Source organism: Populus alba, chromosome 2 (genome assembly GCF_005239225.2).
Source record: "Populus alba chromosome 2, ASM523922v2, whole genome shotgun sequence".
Lineage (NCBI taxonomy): Eukaryota > Viridiplantae > Streptophyta > Magnoliopsida > Malpighiales > Salicaceae > Populus > Populus alba.
The window spans coordinates 1634126-1656232 of NC_133285.1; the positions used below are offsets into that span (position 1 = coordinate 1634126).

General features: G+C 34.1%; 3 protein-coding genes across 6 annotated transcripts; 2 read left to right on the top strand and 1 right to left on the bottom strand.

The window, feature by feature from the left end:
- The first annotated feature begins 2893 nt into the window (after window positions 1-2893).
- On the top strand, window positions 2894-8097 carry LOC118052706 (uncharacterized). Of its 4 annotated transcripts, none has more exons than XM_035063715.2 (12): window positions 2894-3958; window positions 4199-4446; window positions 4525-4573; window positions 5109-5233; window positions 5330-5543; window positions 5632-5902; window positions 6014-6138; window positions 6249-6318; window positions 6402-6492; window positions 6590-6931; window positions 7005-7220; window positions 7549-8097. In XM_035063715.2, the coding sequence occupies exons 1-12, from the start codon at window positions 3865-3867 to the stop codon at window positions 7984-7986; spliced, it is 2283 nt and encodes a 760-aa protein (XP_034919606.1). In that variant the 5' UTR covers window positions 2894-3864; the 3' UTR covers window positions 7987-8097. The 4 variants fall into 4 exon arrangements, with proteins under 4 accessions (XP_034919606.1, XP_034919611.1, XP_073263608.1 ...); XM_035063720.2 differs by having other exon boundaries at window positions 7005-7151; XM_073407507.1 differs by having other exon boundaries at window positions 6249-6315.
- A 1007-nt stretch (window positions 8098-9104) lies between these two features.
- On the bottom strand, window positions 9105-10960 carry LOC118052707 (AP-2 complex subunit sigma). Its single transcript, XM_035063722.2, has 6 exons — window positions 10711-10960; window positions 10521-10619; window positions 10381-10431; window positions 10002-10175; window positions 9617-9676; window positions 9105-9330 (listed from the first exon to the last, which is right to left on the bottom strand). Exons 1-6 carry the CDS (start codon window positions 10711-10713, stop codon window positions 9289-9291), a joined length of 429 nt encoding a protein of 142 aa, XP_034919613.1. The 5' UTR covers window positions 10714-10960; the 3' UTR covers window positions 9105-9288.
- Window positions 10961-14904: 3944 nt separating this feature from the next.
- Window positions 14905-16666, top strand: LOC118052708 (WEB family protein At1g75720). The gene is made up of 2 exons (XM_035063724.2): window positions 14905-15326; window positions 16027-16666. Exons 1-2 carry the CDS (start codon window positions 15189-15191, stop codon window positions 16507-16509), a joined length of 621 nt encoding a protein of 206 aa, XP_034919615.1. The 5' UTR covers window positions 14905-15188; the 3' UTR covers window positions 16510-16666.
- Window positions 16667-22107: the final 5441 nt, after the last annotated feature.

Here is a 22107-nt window from a genome sequence, read left to right on the forward strand (position 1 = left end):
TTGACTTTGGTGATTATAGTCATAATTTTACCGCATCATTTGATTCGTCTCAATGTCCCTTTCCTCCCTAAGCTGTGAATGTGTGGTAGTTCACCTTGATTCAACCCAAAGTTAATTTTCTTTTCATTCATTCTCTTTGTCAGATTGCGTGTTGACAATGCAAAAAATCATATTAGCCATTCCATGTATCTTTTCTTTTAATTTAGTCAATAATATTTTATTTACATTGATTATCTTTAATTGAAATTTATTTTCGATTTCATTATTGGTTGTTTGATTTTTTAAATTTCGGCACCATTCTTTTAATTGATATTTATTTTGTTTTGTTTTGAATCATCTCTTGATTGAATTGTATTTTTTTCAATTCCACCTCTAGTTATTTATTCTCATTTAATCTTTATGTCAAATTTGATCATAATTATTTCAATTGCTATTTTTTTTAACTATTTTTTTAATGAATTTGTTTTTACAATTCCATTCTTATACTTTTAATCTCATTTGGTTTTTCCCTTAACATTCAATTTTATTAAATTTTTATATCAAATTTAGTCATGAATCTTTCAATTGCTATTATTTTTTTTTGTTTTGCATTGTTTTTTTTTGTTGATTTTTTTTCTCAAATTCATCTCTTGATATTTGTTTGATTAAGAATATTGCTTCTTTATTTTTCAGGTTTGCCTTTAATGGAATCATCCCAGTCTCATGACCCGGGTGATAGATTTGAAGGATTAGCCTGATTCAACCTGTTTTTTTAAAGCATTTTTTAATATTTTTTTGCCAGCAATTTTTTTTATGTTTTCTATTTATATGGTCATCCTAATTTCATATCCTGAGTCACGTTTTTGATTTGTTGACTCGAGTTGGTCATCAAATTCAATTCAAGGCTTTTTTTTTTTTTTTTGAAAAGTTATTAAAATTTATATTTTTAGATTGGCTTGCAACAAACTTTTTAATAATTTTGGATATAAAGTTTTATAAGTTGTGAGCTTTTTAAAATTCATTAATGTTTAGGATGTGTTTCTAGATCTGCTTTATCTTTAAAAATATTTTTAATTCCACTCCTTTTATTCTTTAAAATCTGGTCTTTATTTTTTAAATTGATATTTATTTTATCTTGGATTATTTTTTTATTTTTTCATTAAATTGGATCCTTGGGTTTTTTTCTATTAAATTTTATCCTTTTTCTTTTTGTTAGCTTTTGCATATTTTTTTATCAATATTTCTATACCGATTTTATTATTCTAAATGAAATTGGTTGAGAATTATGTTTTTTGATTGAATTTGAGTAAAAACTTTAATGAGATACGACTTTTAGATATTATACCAGGTTTTTGAGGGTTGTCAGTTTTGCCCTTTTTTTTTTTCCTTTTTTCTAGATTGATGTTTTCTTACTTTTTATCTTTTTTTTATAAAAAAAGTCTTATTTTTTTATTTTTTTAGGATTAATTCTCTCTCTCTCTTTTTTTTTACTTTTTTTTTCTTATTTGTTTTTGGTTTGATTATATTGGGTTAGCCCTCAATAATTTTTTTATATTTCACGTTTATCATTTTTTAATCTATGAATAATCTATCATATTACAAATAACTTTTAATTTCATCACCTTTGATTTTTTTTAATCTTTCAAGTTTAGTTCTAGTTCTTTTAATTGTATTTTTTTTGGTTTGGGATTTTTTTTTAGATTTTATTGTCATTGAGTTTTTTCATGTCAGATTTTAGCTCCATCATTTTTTTTGCTATTTGTTTGTTTTAATAGTTTTTTCCAACGATTCCATCGTTTAAAATTAAATTGAACAACATTTAAGTTTATTGATTAAACTTGGATACATGATTTAATAAATTACAAGTTTTTTAGGTTAAATTAGGTTTAAAAGGTTTATTATTATTATTTTTAATATGATGTTTTCTATTTTTTTAAGTTTGATTTTTTTTCCTAGTTTTTTTTTTAATTAGGTTTGCATTGGGTTATTTAATAATCTGAATAAACTCAAGTGTAATTTTTTTGTTAGTTTATTTATAGCTGTTTTTTGTATTATTTAAATTTACTAGATATATATTTTTTAAAATTATTACTTATTTTACATAAAAAAAAACTGTTGAGCTCGCGGGGACGCGCCGGCAAATATCCAGTAATATTCTAATGAGCTGAGTACTTTTCCGAGTTTAAGAATGCTGCTCCATCATAAATGCAAAAAATATCAAATGGGGATGTTTCTGTAATTTTACTTAAACTTAACCAACTTGAAATGAAAGAACTGGAAGTCACGAATCACTCATGACCCGATGTCACGCTGAGACGCAGAGAATCGAATCATCATCACTGCACACGAACAAAGCCGATCTCTGAATCAAATAATCGCCGATTCTAAAAAACCTCCCCTTCTTCGTGTCTGCAAGCTTTGTTTAGAACCCAAGTAGTCTACACTTTACACATTTCAATCTCCCTTCTCACTAACAAACACACCACTCTCTCTCTCTCGCGCGTGACATAAGCCTTACCCTTCACTGAACTAAAATTCTAGCACGTGTCTCCAAATCCCAAACGACGAATGAACAGTTAACCCAGACCCTATTCTGGTAACTAAAATTCTTAGAAAGTCAGTATGTGCGTATACATTGTGCACGTGGCAACAATCTAAGACCTATTAAATAATAGCCGTTGATGACTGAACAGGGGCGTGGATTATTATGAAGTGGGGAGAGGGTCAAGAAGTGACAAGAAAGGGAAGTCGGGACTTCATAGATCCGACGTGGCTGACACGTGTAAGTAGCCCAAAATGATAGATCGGACGGTGGTGGGCAAGTAGAGAATAGAAACTGTGGAGATGGGGAATTACGTGAGAATCGGGAGTGTGTATAAATAAAAGCTGGAAGTGACAGAGAGAGAGAGAGTAGCATTAATGCTTCGGGCTTTCCGTCGCTTTGGAGATTGTAGTGTGTGATTGAGTGAATGTTTTAGGGTAGGTTTGACGAATCAAAAAGATGATTATCGTTGTCACTCGTCACTGCATTATCCAGTTTTTTCTTGATAGTACTTGAATTCTTGGCCTTTGTTTTTCTTAAAAAAATTTGAAAAATCTTGCTTGCAGAGTAGAAGGAAATAGCGGAAGTAGGGGATAACGGGGGAGATTTGATGACATTAATGGGTTGGATAGGTTTTTATTGTAATAAAAGAAAAGTCTTTAACGAGTGACATCTACTCTCTTTAATTTTTTCCAAGTGTGTTTCACGGGTTGCACAGAGACTCACAGAGAGGGAGAGGGAGAGGGAGCTTTTTCCTTTTTCCTGCTGTTCATCTTCTTTCTTTCTGCTTTGAGTTTTTTCTCTCTCTCTTTCTTTCTGCTTTATTTTAGGAAGAACCTGATTCTCTTAACACGAGGAAGCGAATTACTTTTCTACCTTTCTTTCTTCTTCTTCTTCTTCTTCTTCTATCGATCTCCTTTTGCTTTCGGTCTCTGCTATAATATCTCTCTCAGCTTCTCCGAGAGAAATAGAGATCTTCATCGGCTAGTACTCTCTGCTCTTCAAGATAAAGAGAGAGGCGGAGAGATATCTGGCGAAACAAAAAAATCCCAAACGCCATTTTTTCGCATTTCGCTTAACAACTAACGCAACAAAAACTTCCACTCTTCTGTCCCTCTCTCTCCCTCCTTCATTACTCCTGTTGGTTTCATTGCTTCTAAATTGAATTTATTCCCTTCTTTCATTTCATTGAAGAAGCTCAAATTTTGAAGAGTAAAAGAGTGACAGAACAACAAGAGAAGATCTGGGTTTGGCTTATTTTCGCTGGATTTTCTTGGGCCCTTGAAGAGGCAGAGGCAGAGAAGGTGGCGGCGGCGTTGTTAGTGGGTTAAAATGATTGAAAGATGATAGAAATGAACAAGAATACAGACGTCAGGCCAAGAGCCAGTCGGTTCTCAAGACAACAGATTAAGCAATCTGGACAAAAGCTTCTCTCTGGTGAATTTTTTGTGTGTTAATTTCAATTTTAATTAATTTTCTGGTCCCCAAGAAAAATTTAAAAATGTGTCTTTTACTTGAAAACAAAGAAACAAAACCCAAAATGAAGACTTGTCGTTATCTGTTTTATTCTTATTCTGCTTCTGTCGTATCTTATTTTATGCTCTTTACTACTTTGTTAGCTATTTCTAGTAGTATCTTGTCTCTTATCTTTTATCTTCTTGTGATTTTTTTTTCAAGGTTTGAATGGTGGTGATTTTGTTGTTTCTTTGGAGAAATCGAAGAGAATTAAAAGCTTGAGTGCTGTTAATAATAATAATAGTGAAAGTAATAAGGGGAGTTGTCGTTACGAGGTGGAGGAAGAAAAGAAGTGTGAGATGGGAGGTTGTGGAGGTTGTGACGTGTTTGATAAAGAAGTTCTTCAAGCACCTTCCGCTACTATTGGCACTGCAAGTACTAGCAATAAGAGATTCAAGCTTCCCAGAAAGGTAGGCTCAGTAATTATGAGGTGGTTGGTTTTTTTAATAAATTTCCTGCTTGTTCTAATGTTTGGTTGACTTTTAAAGCAGCTTATTGATGATTGCAATGGTGTTGTTCCGAGGAAGCTACGGTCAGGTGTGTTGTTAGTTTGTCAATTCAGAAATCAAGAAGTACGACGTTTTTCTTGGTGGGGTTTTTTTGGTTATTTACTTGGATGTGTCTAGGTTTTCGAAACTAAGTGTTTTTTTTTGGGGTGGGAATTTCTTGGAAGTTTCTTTTTTTCATGTTTTTGGATGGTTTTGTTTTGTTCATGGCTTTGTAAATTTTGGATTGGAGTTGAAGCAAAACTGAAGCTTTTTGCCTTTTCTTTTCTTTTTAAGGAAGAAAGATTCTGTGTGTTGTACTTTTTAATTCTATTTATTGTGCTGATGCTGCCACTTTCGTGGTGTATTTATTCTTTTTAAGTAATTATTTATGGTAACGTGTTTGATATTTTTTTAGTTCTTTAATATTCTTAAGCTTGCTTTTCCAAGGGAGATACTTTCAGTTTTTTTTATGAATGAACAAAGTTTTTTTCATTTTTCTTTTCATGAATGAAAGCAAGAAATTAAATATCAGTTCTTCATGTTTTTGCTGGCATCGTTTTGTAAATATACATGACCATTTTCAGCCATGAAGAAACGCAATCGCGAATCTGTCTCCCCACCTTTTCCAGATTCAAAGAAGCTAAGCCACACTCATGGTGGGGTGGAATCACTGAAAAGGGATGGTTTAAAGAAATTGGGATTGAAAGTGGTTAGCCGGTTATCTCTAGCTTCTGATTTCAGTTAAATTCTTATTCCTCTTCTATTGAGCACTTCAATTTATATAAAGTTAAAAATGCTTTTCCAGACACAACCAGGGCCAGACTGGTCCAGTAAACAGAGTGTCTGTGGGCCAATAACCAAAGATGAAGAAGAAGTTGTGGAGACCTTGTATTCTTTGGCTGGAATGTTTGCCAATAATGAAGAACCCAAAAATGAGTGTAAATTGGGCAATGCTTCTCTGGATACAAGTCCTTCAACTTTGCAAGAACGTAGTGAGAGTGATCCCCCCAATATTGAAGGTTTTTTTTTTTTAGTTTCCTCCAAAATTTTATTATTATGCTTTTTTTTATGCTGTGCTGTAAGTATGTTGTTTATCTAATTCTGTAGCCGTAAAAGAGGACTTGAACTCAATTTGCCTCCCGAGAATTGATGAGGCTGCTGAGGAAACATGGCATATCGAAACTGCCAAAGTTGATTGTTTGAACGAGCCTAATTTTCAAGAATGGCATGCTTTGTCCAGCGATAAAATCCAAGGTGAATTGGGTAGTTGTGTTGCTCAAGTGAATCTGCCCACTATGTTTGCTAAACTGGAGGAGCTAAAGCCATTGTGTGATTCTTTCAATCTCTTCATTGCCCCTGAGCAATATCAGGATACTGTGTATGCTTTTCTTTTCTTTTTTTCTCTTTTGGTTGTTATGTTAAATGCATTCCTTTGTTCATGGCTCCAAGGGATTTGTTTATTTATTCCTTGCATTTTTTGAGCTTGCAGCAAAGTGAAGCAGTCCACACAGTTGGACACCTCACTCGAGAGAAAGCCAGACATTGCCTTGGGGCTGACAGCAACTATAAGTCAACAGGATCAACGCCATACAATCTGTCAATCCATGACCAATGGTAAAACTCCTGCTCCTGGGAAATTATCATCTCAATAGCATCCAATTTGATTGTAGATTACTTTTGTCTCGTGTAGTACTGCACTTAATAGTTGATTTTTTCATCTGAAGGTCCAGCACTGTGGCCAGGTTTGTCTTCAACTGTATCAAGTGGTGCATGCAATTATGGATCTTCATCGCAGTAATTTCCTCCCATGTCTTTGGTTTTGTACATTTACATCATCCATTATTTTGCAATTTGTCATGCAATTTTACATATTTCAGATGTTCTGCCACCAAATTTCCTTCTTGGATGGATACTGATTGTGGTGCTACCAGGCCCAGTTCATTCCAAAAATGTTCTTCTACTGGAAAGGTGATGGTTATGTCTAATGATTATTTCTCTTGCCTGGATGAATTGGTTGCTCAAAACTTTTATGACTGGTTTGTCTGATGGACTGTGACTTACACAGGCTTCTAAAGTCAATACTGGTAAAAGATCATGGAAGAGGTCCTCAACCCATGTTTATATAAGTCGTCTCATTCGGGTTTTACAAATCCCAGAGAGCAGAGATAGCTTGCCTCTGCATCTGAATCAACTGAGGCCACATGATATATTAAGGCAAGGTGTATTTATGACAATAAACAACTTCAATGGCAACAGGAATGGTTTGAATGGCGCTACACCTTCTAGAGCCATAGTTAACATGACTGACAAGAATTCAAATCAAGTTGGAATTGGCACTCTTCAACGACAAAGACTCCATCAAGATCAGCCACAGACTCCTTCTGGCGTGTACAATTCTCAGAAGCAGGTAAATCTAGCATTCAATTTCCAATGGTTTATTATTTTCTAACTGGTTTTGATCAATTTTTACTCCCTTGCAGACTTTCAATTTCTTGTCTTTGTCAACTGGCGGGGGCAGCCTGGAAGCTAGTAACATTTCTAATGGAGTTGGAAATAGGTCTGAACAATCAGCTCAGCAGCAATTTCCTTATCTGCACTCACATTTGCAACAGCAACATTCCACACTCGTGAGTTTCCCTATGTCCCTAGCATATGGCACGTCCTCATCTTACCCTGATCAGCCTGCAGCACAGCAGGTTTTTATCCTTCCCTTTTAGATTGCATCTATGTATTGCCTGATGACTCAAGAACTAATTGAAGAGATGGTTTTGCACATCCTCAATTATTTATTTTTTGTCAATAATTACATCCATTAAATGGAGATGCAGTGGAAGTGTAGTTCTGTGAATTTAGGGAGCCAACCAATAGGTGATCTTATGTTCAGCAGCATGAGGCTTTCTTTGGCTAAAGGTTTACACTTTGCTGAGTTACCTACGGTCTTCAAATTCACACAAACTTCCTGCTGCATCTGTACGGAGTTACCTTGCAAGTTATATACCAACTTACTTTTAACTCTTGGTTTAGGCCCGGGTTCCACAACCTTCCTACTTTGGCAACTTGTATTGTGGTTCTCGTACAAGTCCTTCAGGATTTGCAAAGCAGCAACAGAAGCAGCAGGAGCAACTACAACGGCTTTGGGAAGCTCAGCTTGCAGCAGCTCAATACAGGACGTCTGCAAATTCCACGACCACGACTCAGTTTCCGAACTGGCAAAATGTAAGGCAAGATTTGCCTACACAGATATCACGTGGCCAACCCACCATCCCAACTTTGTCATCTCAAGAAGCACTGGGTCCCAAGTACGCTCAGATCTCTCAACAGCAGCTTATGACCATTACAGCATTGCCTCATGCTAGGGTCAGAAGACAAGACCACCATCTCTCGTCTGTTTATGAAGAAACTGGAGGTGGGTTTCGAACTGTTGGTGCACTGCCATTGCAATTACTCTGTAATGAACTTTAGCCATTAGCTATCAGATTGATTGGCAGAGATATTATTTGATTCGTTGTGTTAATACCTGCTACTTCTCAGCACTGTCAAATAGGGAATAAACTAGAAGCCAAGTTGTTCTTTGGGTGTTGGATTAAAATGGGGAAGAAATCAGGCAGGGGAAGTTAGATGCTAGTGGAATTAGCATCCAGGGCTTATTATCTGAAAGTGGGCGAGGACATTTTGTACCGTCGCCTGCCTTTTCACTCGACGGATTGACTCGTGTGACTTGAGTAATACCTATCTAAGAAAAACGAGGATTGATATATATATATATATATGTTGATTCATGGGTTGACTCACTTTCTGAACCTTTATACGAGTTGGGTTTCAAACCGGATTTGACAACTGCTTCTATGCATGTAAGCTTATGGTTTTTATCCGCTTAACCTGCTTAAACAGTGGGACTACTTCTAAGCAGCAGCCAATGGAGAGAGGAAGCGAAATTAGCTTCTTGAATCTAGAGTTTTACACCTGTGAATTTAGCGTTGAGGATTAACTTCGCTTTTCATTCTATAATGACATGACAGGATAGGTGGCTTTTGTCTTCTCTGACATATCTGTCATGGGGTGGTAATCTTCTTACATGTTTGTCATATAATTTTCCTGCCCATGTGAGCCCGTGCAGTCCTCGATCGAACTTGCGGTGGTATGGTTTATGGGGCTATGGGCTGAGCATTTCGTCAGACACCTTGTTATGAGCATTTATTTCCATTCAGATCCAACGATTTTATGAGAGGCCAAGAAAGCTGTATTGTGATTTTGTATCATGCATCACTACTACGTTTGGATTTCTAAGTTCTCACCTATCCATTACTTCCTCACTTTCCTCAGCACTGTTGGGCAACAGCAAAGATCCACCACCAGATATAGCTCCTAAATTTCTGGCATCTACTTAAAATACAAGCAGGGTTATACTAACAGTGCTGAGAGTTATAGTTGTTTCTAGACATCCAGAATGTTATACTAACATGAAAATAGCACTCTTATTTAACCTGAGCACAGAGTCATTCTATGCCATCAACTGAAAGATGATGGGAATTAACAGTACTCCATGGAAATGAAAGGCAGAATGAGACACAGAGACAATGGGAACCGAAGGATAAAAGAAGCAATTTCTGGCGAAAATGTCCACTATTACAAGGTATGAGCTGGCTGTGCTAGATGGGGTATAAAAATAACTGCTGAACAATAAAGAACGAGACAAGCAAATACAGGAGGAAAAGATGGAGGACCAAACTGACACTCAGACACTCTCCGCTGCAGAACAGATGCTTACTCCAGCTTCTCCAGCTCTCCCATTCTCTCTATGATTGCCTGCACATTACAATGAGTATCAGTTGCCTGTTTAAAGGGGGATTAATTTACCAAAATAACAAAGAGGGAGAGAAGGAAGTTATAAAAAGTGCTGTGCCATGATAACTAAAAACTTATACATTTGTGATTCCATTATCCTCCCAAAAAACAAATAAAAATATTAGTTGATGGCATGGATCGACCATACAGTAATCCGAGCATGTGGGGGGTGGTAAAATGAGCAAAAACTTGTTTTCCTTAGGAACCAGATTTGCCAGGAAGAAATAGAATTCCAGAAAATACTCACCCTCTTGCTTGTTTCTTGAAGCTCCCCAGCGAGAATGAATTCATCAAGTATCAAATAAACCTTTTAAGGAGGAAACAGAAAATCAAACAAAGAAGTGCAAAAGAAAAACAGTAACAAAGAACAGATTGCACTATAGGAAAACACGCGCGCATGGAGTGATAAAAAGCTAATATGAGGCCTGTGAATTCCTTTCAGTAACTAATTATACGGTGTAATTGATCTGGTAACTAGACCAAAAGGCAAGAATCACACAGAGTAAAAGCAAAGAAGCAGGAAACATTAAATCATCCATGCAACACCTATAGAATCGCAAGATCGAAGACAAGCATGGTTAAAGTACCGTTCTCACAACAACGAAAACGAAAAAATCAAGACAGGGACAAACCTTGTGAAAGTTAAACACCAAATCTAGTTCACACACATTGCTGAAGAAATGATCCAATATCTCCACAAATAAATGAATGCACTCCAAATAAGCCAATTCGTTATCCGTTATGTCGACACACAGCGAAAAAAACAATCCAGCATACCGCCTGTATATCACCTTGTGTGTCCTAAACTGCAACCAAAACATTCCTTAGCTAAAACAACACTTCCATTATTACTCAATGTTCAAGTTCCAATTGTTTTCATTAATAAAAAGAATTCAACACAACTAATCAAATTAATCAGATTAGGATTTGTTTAAGCACCGGCTCCTGCTTAATTAGATCATAATTAGCTTCTTCTATTTATCTACTCGAAAGGGATGAGAAATCAATTACCTCAACAAAATTCGTGAATTTAGCATCTCTATTAACAACCAATCGGTGAACCTAAAAAACACAATCGAATTCATAAAAGAAAACTAAAAAAAATCAAACAATTAGAAATAAAAAGAGAGAGAGTATAAATCAGACAAAACCTCGTATTCGACTTTGTGCTTCTCGGAATCCTCAAGAGGAACATAGTATTTAGCGAGACGAGTCTTGCCTTGTCTGTTTTGCAGGAGTATAAATCGGATCTGCCAAATCAAACATCGTCAAAAACAGACATTAACCAAAAGTAAAATAAAAAAAAAATGTTCAGAACATGATATCAGGCAGAAAGATAACCATTGTTAGAGAAAGATCGAACGATGAATTAACGAAGAAGTTTCACGAATTATTTTCAAGCAGCGTTAATCTGGAGAGGGATGGAGGTGTAGAAATGTTTGATTTTTCTCATGAATTTCTTTCGTCTTGAGAGGGAGGCAGTCTCCAAGGTTGAATATGTCGAAGGAAAGGAGGAGAGTGAGATCTAGCGTGTAACAACCGTATACAGATAAATCGTGTGATACTTGAAGTTGAATTCTCTCTCGGTTGATGACTCGATATAGTATTTTTCTATTTTGATCTTTTGAATGCTGTGTGATTAATTTGCGGCTATTGTGATGTTCACACATAAGTTTGGTATGAGCATTTCACACGTACGTGAACGAGGCGAGCCTGTGTTTGCCGTTTCGCTGTGTTTGTCAAACGAAACGCAGGCTGCAGTCAGCTTTTACATTTTTATTTAGAAAAAATAAATTCCAACGTCGTATTATTTGTAAATTGTGTGTAGTAATATAGTGTAAACTGTTTTTTAAAAAATATATTAAAATAATTTTTTAATTTTTGATATCAAAACATCAAATTTATCCAAAAAAATATTAAAAAAATATAATTTAATATTCTTTTAAATCAAAAAATACTTTCAAGATAATTTGGCTGCAGGTATCTTCTGTAATGGGGGTAGTGCTCGTATAATCCACCGTCCCATGGCAACTACACAGTTCCTTTATCAAGCATGGTTCCTTTGGACTCATCTTCCATCTTTTGCAGAATCCCTGCACTTGCCAAGCGTCCACCTCTCTTTACAATGGCGTCGCAAACCTCTGATTAACACAATCCTCCTAGCATTTAAGCTGGGCTCAGCCTGAACTTGAAATTTGGATTAAAGGAAATAGTGATTGAGTGGAATAACCGAGTTGAACAAGAAGATCCAAGTAATAAAACTCCTTTTTTCAATATACATATCTCAGATGTTATTGACTGGCATGCATAAGTTCAAATTTAGCGCTATTGACCTCTAGTGATTGCTTATTGTTCGTTGAACATCACTCCACTTGATTAATAGCGTCTGCATGCGGTGTGTGTATATAGGAAAAGAATTCCTATCATCTATGTTGTCTTCCACTGAAAAGCAAATTTCATATGTACACTCAATTTCGTCAAAGGGCTAGAGTCATAAGAGTAGCAGAACAGTAAATATTACCCGTCCACAGCTACATTATGTAGAATCGAACCAATGGCTTGAAGATCATCTGAATTGTCCTGCTGCATTGCGCATGTATCTGGGGTCCTGCCATGCATTTGAGTACATGCTTCAGTGCGAAGGAAAAACAAGTGCTAGTGCCATGCAAGCATGTAACTGAACTGGACAGTAAGATAGCGTTTCATTACTGTTTAAAAATAAAAGAGACAAATAGAAAACACAACATAGAAAAAAAAAAGGAGAGAATTCTGATTGATAGTGATTTACAATATAAAGTGATTCTTTCTATATCTTGTGTTGGTTATAATGGATAAAATAAAATAAAATATTATATTGAGTGTTAAAATTAATAATATTGTAATAACATTATTTAGAAGACCGGCACTGACTTTATGGGTTAATGCAGGCCCTAGACTGGTCCGAGTTTAAAAAAAATAGAGAAAAAATTGACTTGATTTGACCGGGTTAAAAATCGAGGTTAGCCTAGGATAAAACACTGTAGAAAACCATTTGACTCTTTTGAAAAAAATAAAAAAAATTTGGGTTAGCCAAGTTAAGCCTCCTGACCTGTTACTTCAACTTTTTTCCAGGTACGCTCTTGAGCCAGAATTAAAACTATGATGATAACCATTTTTATATATATGTTGACTCAAGTTAACTTGCGTTGACCCTCTTAACTTGTAACCTAGTTCTTGACTATGAAGTCGGGTTTTAAAACTATGATAATAATAACTTCTATCCTTACATTGACTCGGATCAACCCGGGTTGACACCCGAATCAAGTTTTAAAATTATAATAATAACCACTTTTATTTTATGTTGATCATCTTGTCATGTGACCCGAGTCTCATCCTGTGTCGACTCTTGAATCAAGTTTTAAATTATAATAATAATCATTTTTATCTTTATATTGACTTGGGTTAATAGTCAATCCTACTTGTGACTTGATCCTTGCACTGGATTGACCCCGAATCGGTTTTAAAAATTATGGTAACAACCATTTTTATTATTACACTGACTCAAGTCAACCTGATTCAACCCGAGCTTCACCCTAAATTAACTCCTGAGTTGAGTTTTAAAACTATAGGTTAATCTGGGCCAACTCAATCAGAAACCCGGGTTTTTTCCCAGACCGACCCTTGACACGAGTTTCAAAACTATGATAATAATCATTTTTATCCTTACATGTCTTAGTTTGATAATTTTGGAATTGAGAGTTTTTTACAAGAATATTTTAAAAATAAAAAATAAAAAATATTATATATAATCACATGTTACTTTGTTATTCTTCTTTTGAAAATACAAAAATTCACTTTAAAATTATTTCAAAAACAAATTTATTTTTATATGTTTATCTTTGTCTTTTTAACTAGATATATTTTTATTTTATTTTATTTTAAGATAATAACCCACGCTATGTAATAATATTAGCACATCTTAAGAAGAGTTTTTTCGACCTTTAAACTCTATTCACAATGAAGTAAGCTTAAGGATGTAGCTACTGGAGTGCTAAAGGTGTGGATAGGTTTTTATAGAGATGTTTGGTTTGAAGGTGTGATGGTTTTTTTTATAAAATCTGCATAAAAAATATGTTTTCATTTTATTTTTACAAGGTGTAGTTTATGTTTGAAAGGATTATTCTTTTAAAAACACCCAACAACATCTTCAAACCAAACATACACCAGGTACAGACGAACCAAACAAAGAACCTTCTTCGGCTATCTTCGGCATGGCCCGTCGTGCAATTTCTCCTACATAAATTCCAGATATTGTCTTCTCAAATATCCGTCCAAGCAAAGTTATTTTTAATTTTAATAAAAAATGGCAGCATAACATAATGAATTGACCATGACATGGGAAACCATAGTTACCTGCCTGCTCACCTGATTGGTGTCATGTAATAAAAATAAATTATTAAAAGATATTAATTTAAAACGTGTTTGGGAGTATGATTGTTGTTGTTTTTTCAAAATGCTTTTCTGAGTTAATAATATTTTTTTATTTTTTAAAAATTATTTTTGAGACCTATATATTAAAATAATTTAAAAACATATTAATTTAAAAAAAAATTTAAATTTTTTAAAAAATATTTTTCAACCATATTACCAAACAATCCACGATACCATGGGTGTTCCATGCATTAAATAAAAAGTCATACTTGGATCTGGCACGAATGGATAGAAAACCTAAGTGTGAGTTTTCCTTGAGCCTACTGCCAGCTACACCCTCCCCCCTTCCAAACAATGATAGGTTATCAGTGTTTTTTTAATTAATACGAGTATTCAGTTTATATATAATTTTTATTAATTATATTTAAATTTTAAAATTAATAATTATTTAAATTTTTATTAACTTAACTATCATATTAGCGATGAATCTGAAATTTTTTTTTAATTCCAAACTTGTGTGAAGTTTATCCGCCTGCTACTGGGAGAATGTTTGCAGAACTCCATAAAATGATGTCCTCAACTTACACGTGGACAAGGATGAGACCTTTCATATCTCCACTTGGCTTTGATGGCTAGATATGCCAAAAAGACAAATAGTACAGCTGTATAGGCATTAAATGTAAAGGTATCTCTAACGCATCGCACGTTTTCAAAACTAATAACTCAGAGGTCATCTTTTATCAACTAACTTAGCTTTTTGCAATAAGTTTAATTATTATTTTTAGGAAAATAAATATAGTTTTTAATTGATGGAGAAGCCACGTCACCCTCGAAAAGAGCCACGTCCTCAATGGAGCTCTTACAACCCAATCCATAATCGAATGGACGACCTCCCCCATAGGATTTTCATTGATGATCATATTGGGCTGAAAACTTGCTGTAGTTATGGCTAAGAGCATGGGTCGTGGATCATACACATGCATTGCCCGGCTTGATTGGTTGGCTCTTGGTGAAGAGTCCCTCTCTTTTGCCAAATTAACATGGGCTGGTCAGGCACTAGTGAACAAAGTCCATCCAACCACCGCCTTCGCATTCAAATAGAGTATCAAGTGACTAACGGAAAACACAGAATTCTAGTGAAGTGGACGCGAAGTAACGAAGCTCCCCAGCAAGACATATACTTGTCATACAATATTGTTGTCTCCCCTAACCAAAAATCACTTCTAGCTACTAGTAACTAACCTGTCCCATCTCTCTCCGGCCCCATCTCTATCTCTTGTTCTAAGTTAAAACAGCATCCTTGTTGCCGTATCTCTCCTTCTATCCAGAATTATCTTCTTCTTCTTCTTCTCCTCTCTCTCTCTCAATCTCTTAATTTCTGATCCCTTACAGAGCACATATATACTGAAATGGCGGCTGAAGGAGTGATAGTACTCAAAAGGGCTGAGATCGATACTAGAGCACCATTCCGGTCTGTCAAAGAGGCTGTTACGTTGTTTGGCGAGAGAGTTTTAGCTGGGGAGCTATATGCAAACAAGCTCAAAGAGGTTAATTATCACTCACTAATCACTTTTTTTTTTAATTAATTTACCTTGTCTTCTTCAAAAAATTCATCCTGTGTGTTGGGGTAGTTGTGGCACTCAGAAATATCAACCGGAACAGTGTTTCAGCACTTCGTTTCGTGATTATTTATTATGGTCTATGACTATGCTCAAATCCTATATGGAATTAATTGTTACTTGCTATGCATTCTCCTGTTTTCCTTTCAATTTTTCCCTTTGATTGTTAGCTAATGGGTCTTGGCCAAAGCAAATGGAGAGTGGAGATAGTCATTAGAATGATTTCATTAAATCCATGCTGTGACTATTAACATTTCATTAGTTTATCAGTAGTGCTCGTTTGATATTGTCCATATGCTTGCTTGTGATAGAATTTAAGTCTTCATAGAGCTGCGAGAACTTTGTTCCTTTTGTCCTGTGATAGAATAAAGTTTAAAAAGAAAACTAAATGTTTATGCCAATTGATAAACAATGGCGATATCAATCTATTATTTAATGGAATTGAGGGCTTTAAGAATATTTTATCTATTGCTTTTGGCGAGGAGAAGCCATCTCGTCCATGCCAGCATGCGACCCTGTCATAGAATTAGGTTTTGGAAAGGGCGGTAAGCAAAGCATCTTACGTTGTATATATATATATATATATATATATAACGTTATATATGATTTTCTGCTTTCACATAATTAGATGCACGTTGGAGGAACTGAATACGGGCAGGGCCCTTCCAGGCTTGGAACAGTGACAGCAGAGCTAGAGGAGACAAAACAAAGACTTGAAAAGGCTAGAGAACAAAGGACGCTAATGGCAAGCTGCCTTTGTTCTCTTCAAGAAGAACTTGAAAGAACAAAGAGAGAGCTTCAACAATTGAAGGAACGTGAAGTCGAAAGGCATATGATAGAATCTGAAATTGAAGATGTCAAGATTGTTGAAGATACCACAAAATTTGAAGCCAGAATGCAAACATTCCACGAAGAAGCTGAGACCGATTTTCAAAAGAAGAGATATGTGACGTTTGCTAATCCCCCTTCCCTGACACGAGTTATAATTCCGCAAGTAGTTGAAGCACTAGAGAGAAACCCTTCTCTAAGGAAAAAGAAGAAGAAGCCATTGATCCCACTGATAGGAGGGATTTTCTCCAAGAAAAAAGGGAAAGGAAGCGCTTCCCCATGAGTCGCACCTCGAGCTAGCACAGTTAGAATTAATATATTCTCTCAACTCCAAGAATAATAATAATCCTTTCAGCTAGTCCCCTAGCTGAAGTTGCCTTTGAATTGTCAGAGTGAAAAGGCTTCGAGACTATATATGTAATAAAAATACGTTTAAATAACATATTTTTGTACTTCTTGAAGTATTAACTCAAATGGAACTTGATTTTACATGGCAAAATGGGAAGGTAGAAACAAATTTATAGTGTTGTATTGGTAGCAGGGAAAAAAAATTCAGAAGTGGGTGCTTGCTGGCTAGTTGAACTAGTAAATCATGGTATGGTATCACATAACGAGAAACTAAATCTCCTTCACATTAGCTATTGGAGAGATTGTGGAATGATTGTGCAAGATCAAGAGCTACCTTCAATTTTATTTTTTAAGAGACTATGACCCAATTGACCTAATTAATCAAAAATGAAAATTTGAAAAGAATGTAATATGATTTGAATTAAAAGAGCTAAAAATAAATAAAGAAAGAATAACTTGCAAATATTATTATAAGGTCTAGAATGACTTGATAGGTTGAATTAGAACCATAGTGATCTAGGATTTAGACTTGAATTAAAAAAATATTTAAATTAATTATAATATGGGTTGTTGTGGTAAAACCTGATAAAAAATCTTAATTAACTTGATAATTTTTTTATATATATAAAATTTTTTTTATCTATTTATTTAATTTTTTTTAAAAATATTAACTTGGCTACCCGAGATTTAACTTATATCGGGTTTGATAACTTTGCTTGTAGACAAAGTCATAGGCAATATTTGTCTCGTTTGCTGACAGTTGTTGAGCTGACGCATTTCAGGGTCTTTGCTTCTAAGCCTAGAGACATTGGACTACACATTACTGAGGCTGGATCCACAATAGAGGCCTTGCATTAGTACAAGATTTCTAGGGCTTTGCTAGATATCAAGTTTTGCAGACTGGGTCACTATCCCCTGCATCAACGGCAGTCCATATGGGTAAAGAGATGAAAACGAAAAAAAAAATGAAAAAGGAAGAAATTCTTCCTACAAACTCAAAGTTATTGATTTACAACACAGCACTACATCAAAACCTTGCCCACAAGGAACAAGGAAGAGATGTGCTTAAAAAACCCAGCAAGAACAAGAGGGACCAACTCTTTTTCTTGTATCCATCATGTGTATTATATATATGTATATCAAAGATGACTATTATCAAACAAAAAATAAAATAAAATCATGAACAAATATTTAATATCCTGAAAAATTATTATATATCAAACCCAAACATCCGATTTCCGACCATCTAAAACCCCTTCCTGAGATGACTTGTTGAAGAACTCAATGCAATCAGCAATAGCCTCACTATAATGTGAGCGAGACGAGTAATAAGAGCTGCATGAAGTCCTCGGTGGATCAAATCTCTCACAACTTCTTTGCTTCGAAGCCATGTTCGACGTCGTTGAACCCGAAAACACGAGTAGTCGCTTGAGAATTTTGCGGAAGCGATTGAAGAACTTCATGGCAGATCAGAAACTTAACTTACAAGCTGGAGGAACTTGGTTATCAAGGGCTTCGCAATAAGTGCAACATCCTCTTGTATACTTGAATAACAAAGCTATCTCGTTGAGGCTTGTGCATGGTATTAATTCTCTTTCTCTTGGCTTGCCAGATACCCTCCGGGAAGTGTAATCAGATCATGTATGTCGTTTGGCTGTAAGGATATAAGAGGAGGTAAGGGTTTCGAAGGCTGGGTTTATTCTATCTGGGAATTAGACTCTAAGAACATGTGCCCAAATCATTTGTATGGGCTTTACTTGTCTTGACAAAGTTGTTATTGTTTATTAGGGTTTGCTCTCTTGATTATATATCTTCAACTAATTAAAGCAGTTTAAGAAAACTTCGAAGGCACTTGCCTGACTTTTAGTGATGATCACAAACCAGGTGGACCCGGCGCCACGAGTATGATTAGATGTGTGAGTTTTGATTCAAGGAAGAAAATCCCATAAAATGTAGTATATTAATCCTACAAAATATATATACATATATTTTATGAAATAACTTACCATAATTTTCAATCAATCAAATCCACTTATAAATAAATTAGAGTTTCTAGGAAAATGTATTCTATACGAACAAATTAGTCATATACAAAAACTCCATAATGAGATTTTTTGAGGTACATTTTCTATTTATGTACTATTTTTATTTTAACAAAATGATATCACCAAATTCTCATACCCATTTGAAAAACAAAATTTAATATTTGTTTTTTAGCTTTTGGGATATTTTTATAAAAAAAAAAAAAACAGTGAAAAAGATTATTAGGGGCACCCCATTAAAAGCATGAAATTCATGCCTTTAAATACTATAAGATTTCACAGTTTTATTGACAAACATAATTGTCGGTTCTGTCGGTGATTTTATCAGCAATTCTAATGGTGAATTGATCACGTCACTATACAAAGATCCTGGTTTAAATCATTTGATGATTCCGTCGGTAAAATCATTTGTAAAAACTTTAACGTTAACAAACCATTTTTTTTTAATTATGAATATTATGTTTACAATTTTGTTGGTATATACCAACCACAGTATTTTATTAGTATATACCAACTAAATTACATACAGAATATTAGCTATTAGTAATTATCACTGTAATTTACTAATAGAATTATTCTCTCATTAATTCGATTGATTTTTAACGAATTTCTGGTTGTTAACCAGGTGTGATTTTATGCTTTTAACTAGGTGGCGTTATATACAAGCATAATAAGACAGATTTAGAGAAAAAGAAAAAAAAGGAAGCTACGTGCATTAAGAACCCAGGCGTTTAAAATAAAAGAACAAGAGCATTCGACATATATGGATGATGTAACGGTCAAGCGTTCTTTCACAAAGATATCTCATGAACATGATTGTTATACCCATTACCTGTGATGCAAGTGTGTGTTTGGTAATATAATGTAATATGTTTTTTTTTTAATATTTTTTAGACTTTTATTTTACTTTTTAGATTAATTTATCAAAATCATTAAAAAACACTTAAAAATATCAATTTAATGATATTTCAAATAAAAATAGTTTGAAAAGCAGGTTAAACTATATTACCAAAAGTATTTCAATGCTTGACATTTATAAACAAGAGGGCTAATATTATTTTTTTCCCGAAGATTGATGCTAATCTTGTCATGTATTTACAAAATTACTGTTAAAAAATGTTCATTTATTGAGTTAATATATAAATATAAATATGTAATTAATTTATATAAAAAAATCTAGCAAGTAGATATGTGGTAAATGGAAAATGATCTTGGAAAATAAAATTCAATGAGATTGATTGTTTTTTTTTTTTTTTTATGGTGTTAAAATTTGATAACAGACGATCATATAGAATTGCATTTGATGATGGATTAACGATCAAATTAATGGTGATTAACGTCATAATTAATGTGCAGCCAAAGCTGACCCTTGACTTGAGAAATGCCAAAATTTAACTGTTCATCCAATGAAGGCCCTAGTGATTAAGAAGCTAGCTATCGATCATTCACTGCTGATTGGGAATAAGCAAAATCTGAACCTGTGATCGACCGATTTTACACCAAGCAATTTAATTCATATTTGAAGTTCATTACTCCTGTGGTCCATGCAACATAAAATCCAAAGCTTGGCTTGATTAGTTCATGCATCTATCAAGAGGCCAATGACAAAAGTGGCCAGAAGAAATGAAAGGCATAAGGAACCAGAGGCTCGATTTTGAAAAAAAAAAATTAAAATTGGAAGAAGCAGAGCATGCATGATGAGATTATGAGGTGGGACTAGGGCTTTAGCTCATGGTTTTGCAGGACAGCTATAATTGTGTCTTGCACTTTTTTCTATGATCTGTGGAAGCGGGACAATTATGAGGTCAGATGGTGGGGACATTTCAATAAAATTAATGTTATTAAACTCTTTAATGTTACAGATCAACCCTGAATTTATCTTGGATTAAATTTCAAAAAAATTAATATAAGTTAACTTGATTAAATTTGGATGATCTAATCAAAACTCAATTTGATTTTAAAATAATTGAAATTATATTATTTTAATTAAAAAGAAAAACTTAAAGTGATATCATCTTTTGAATTTATCCAAATTAACTCGATTACCTCTTGATCTACGTTTTTTACCGAGCTATGTTTAATAATCTTGCTAAAAAGTTACAGCCAAATGAAATAGTGAAAATCACCGAGAGACAGTAGCAAGTCAACGGTCAATAACTGAACTCTACGAAGCGCGGACAAGCAACGCACTGTGTTGGAAAGATGGGCCTCTTATAAGGCATTATGCTTTTCGGCTTTCAAATTTCAAAACGAGGCTGAAAGCCCATAATATAAATACAGAAAACCTCGGATACACCGGTTCGGTTGTGATTGGAAATATTTAAAGTTATAGTAGTGGTTATTTTTTAAAAAATTATTTTTAATATAAATATATTAAAATAATAAAAAATATATATAAAAATTAATTTGAAGTGAAAAAAATTAATTTTTTTAAAATAAAAATAAACTGGACGAACTGATGTGAAAATAAATTTTTAGGAATGTAGTGATTTTTTTTCATGGTGTTTTTCAAGTGTATTAAAATTATTTTTATTTTTAAATTTTGTATATTAACATATAAAAAAGTAAAATAAAATAAAAATAGAAAGAAAAAAAAAACAAACAGTAACACGTTCAAAGGCGAAAGCATGCTATAAAAGATGGATTCTGATATGTATGCCTTTAACGAGGCTGTAGGAGAACAGGAAGACACGTATCAAGCACATTACCAGTTTATCAAGGCAAGTATATGCATGGTGGCCCTTCCCCTTTGCTTTAAAGTCCTTTATGAAAATACGACAGCACTTTTGTCAAGGGAAAATCTACTAGAAACTTGATGTCCATTTTATAGTTATCTCATGCAATTCGAAAACTGATCTGAAAAAGAATTTGAATCATTACATCATTTAATCATTACAAGTCGAATCATTACAAGCACAAATGGCAATTAAGGTTAGTATTTTTTTAAAAAAACACACACATTGTTTCATTTTTTATTTATCTAAATACTTAATATTTATTTCACAGTATCTAAATTGAATTCTATTAGATTATGAGTTAATCTATTTGATGCAACCAGATTTTATCAAAACAATTTTTTTTTTAATTTAACATAAAACTCAAGCCAAATTAAACTCTAGTTATAGATTTTTTGATAAATAGAATAAATTTGATTTTTTTTAATGAATGAGATGTTACTTTACGTGTTTTCTAATCAGAGCTCTCCCAGTAATTAAGAATTTCTTGATAATATCAGCATTCTGCTCGCTATTCTTTCATGTTTAGTTTTGTCTGCATGTATTTGGACATTTTCTACCCTGTTTTACCCTTGTTATTGACCATGAGACAGCCACCATGCATCTAACTCAATTCGTGGCATTTGCATCACCCGTTGCTCCGCCTCTCTGTGCAACCAAACTAACAAAAATCTACCCAGTAATCTATCGTATCTAATTGTTTTTTTCAAGGATAATAATATTTTTACACCAATTTGTACACTTCGTCTTTTATTT

Coding starts and splice junctions, on each gene's coding strand:
- LOC118052706 (XM_035063715.2), top strand. CDS start 3,865: ATGATAGAAATGAACAAGAATACAGACGTCAGGCCAAGAGCCAGTCGG. Junction 5,234..5,329: donor AGAAATTGGGATTGAAAGTG/GTTAGCCGGTTA, acceptor ATGCTTTTCCAG/ACACAACCAGGGCCAGACTG. Junction 5,544..5,631: donor TGATCCCCCCAATATTGAAG/GTTTTTTTTTTT, acceptor CTAATTCTGTAG/CCGTAAAAGAGGACTTGAAC.
- LOC118052707 (XM_035063722.2), bottom strand. Junction 10,432..10,520: donor AGCACAAAGTCGAATACGAG/GTTTTGTCTGAT, acceptor TGTGTTTTTTAG/GTTCACCGATTGGTTGTTAA. Junction 9,677..10,001: donor TGGTGTTTAACTTTCACAAG/GTTTGTCCCTGT, acceptor CCTCCTTAAAAG/GTTTATTTGATACTTGATGA.
- LOC118052708 (XM_035063724.2), top strand. CDS start 15,189: ATGGCGGCTGAAGGAGTGATAGTACTCAAAAGGGCTGAGATCGATACT. Junction 15,327..16,026: donor ATGCAAACAAGCTCAAAGAG/GTTAATTATCAC, acceptor TCACATAATTAG/ATGCACGTTGGAGGAACTGA.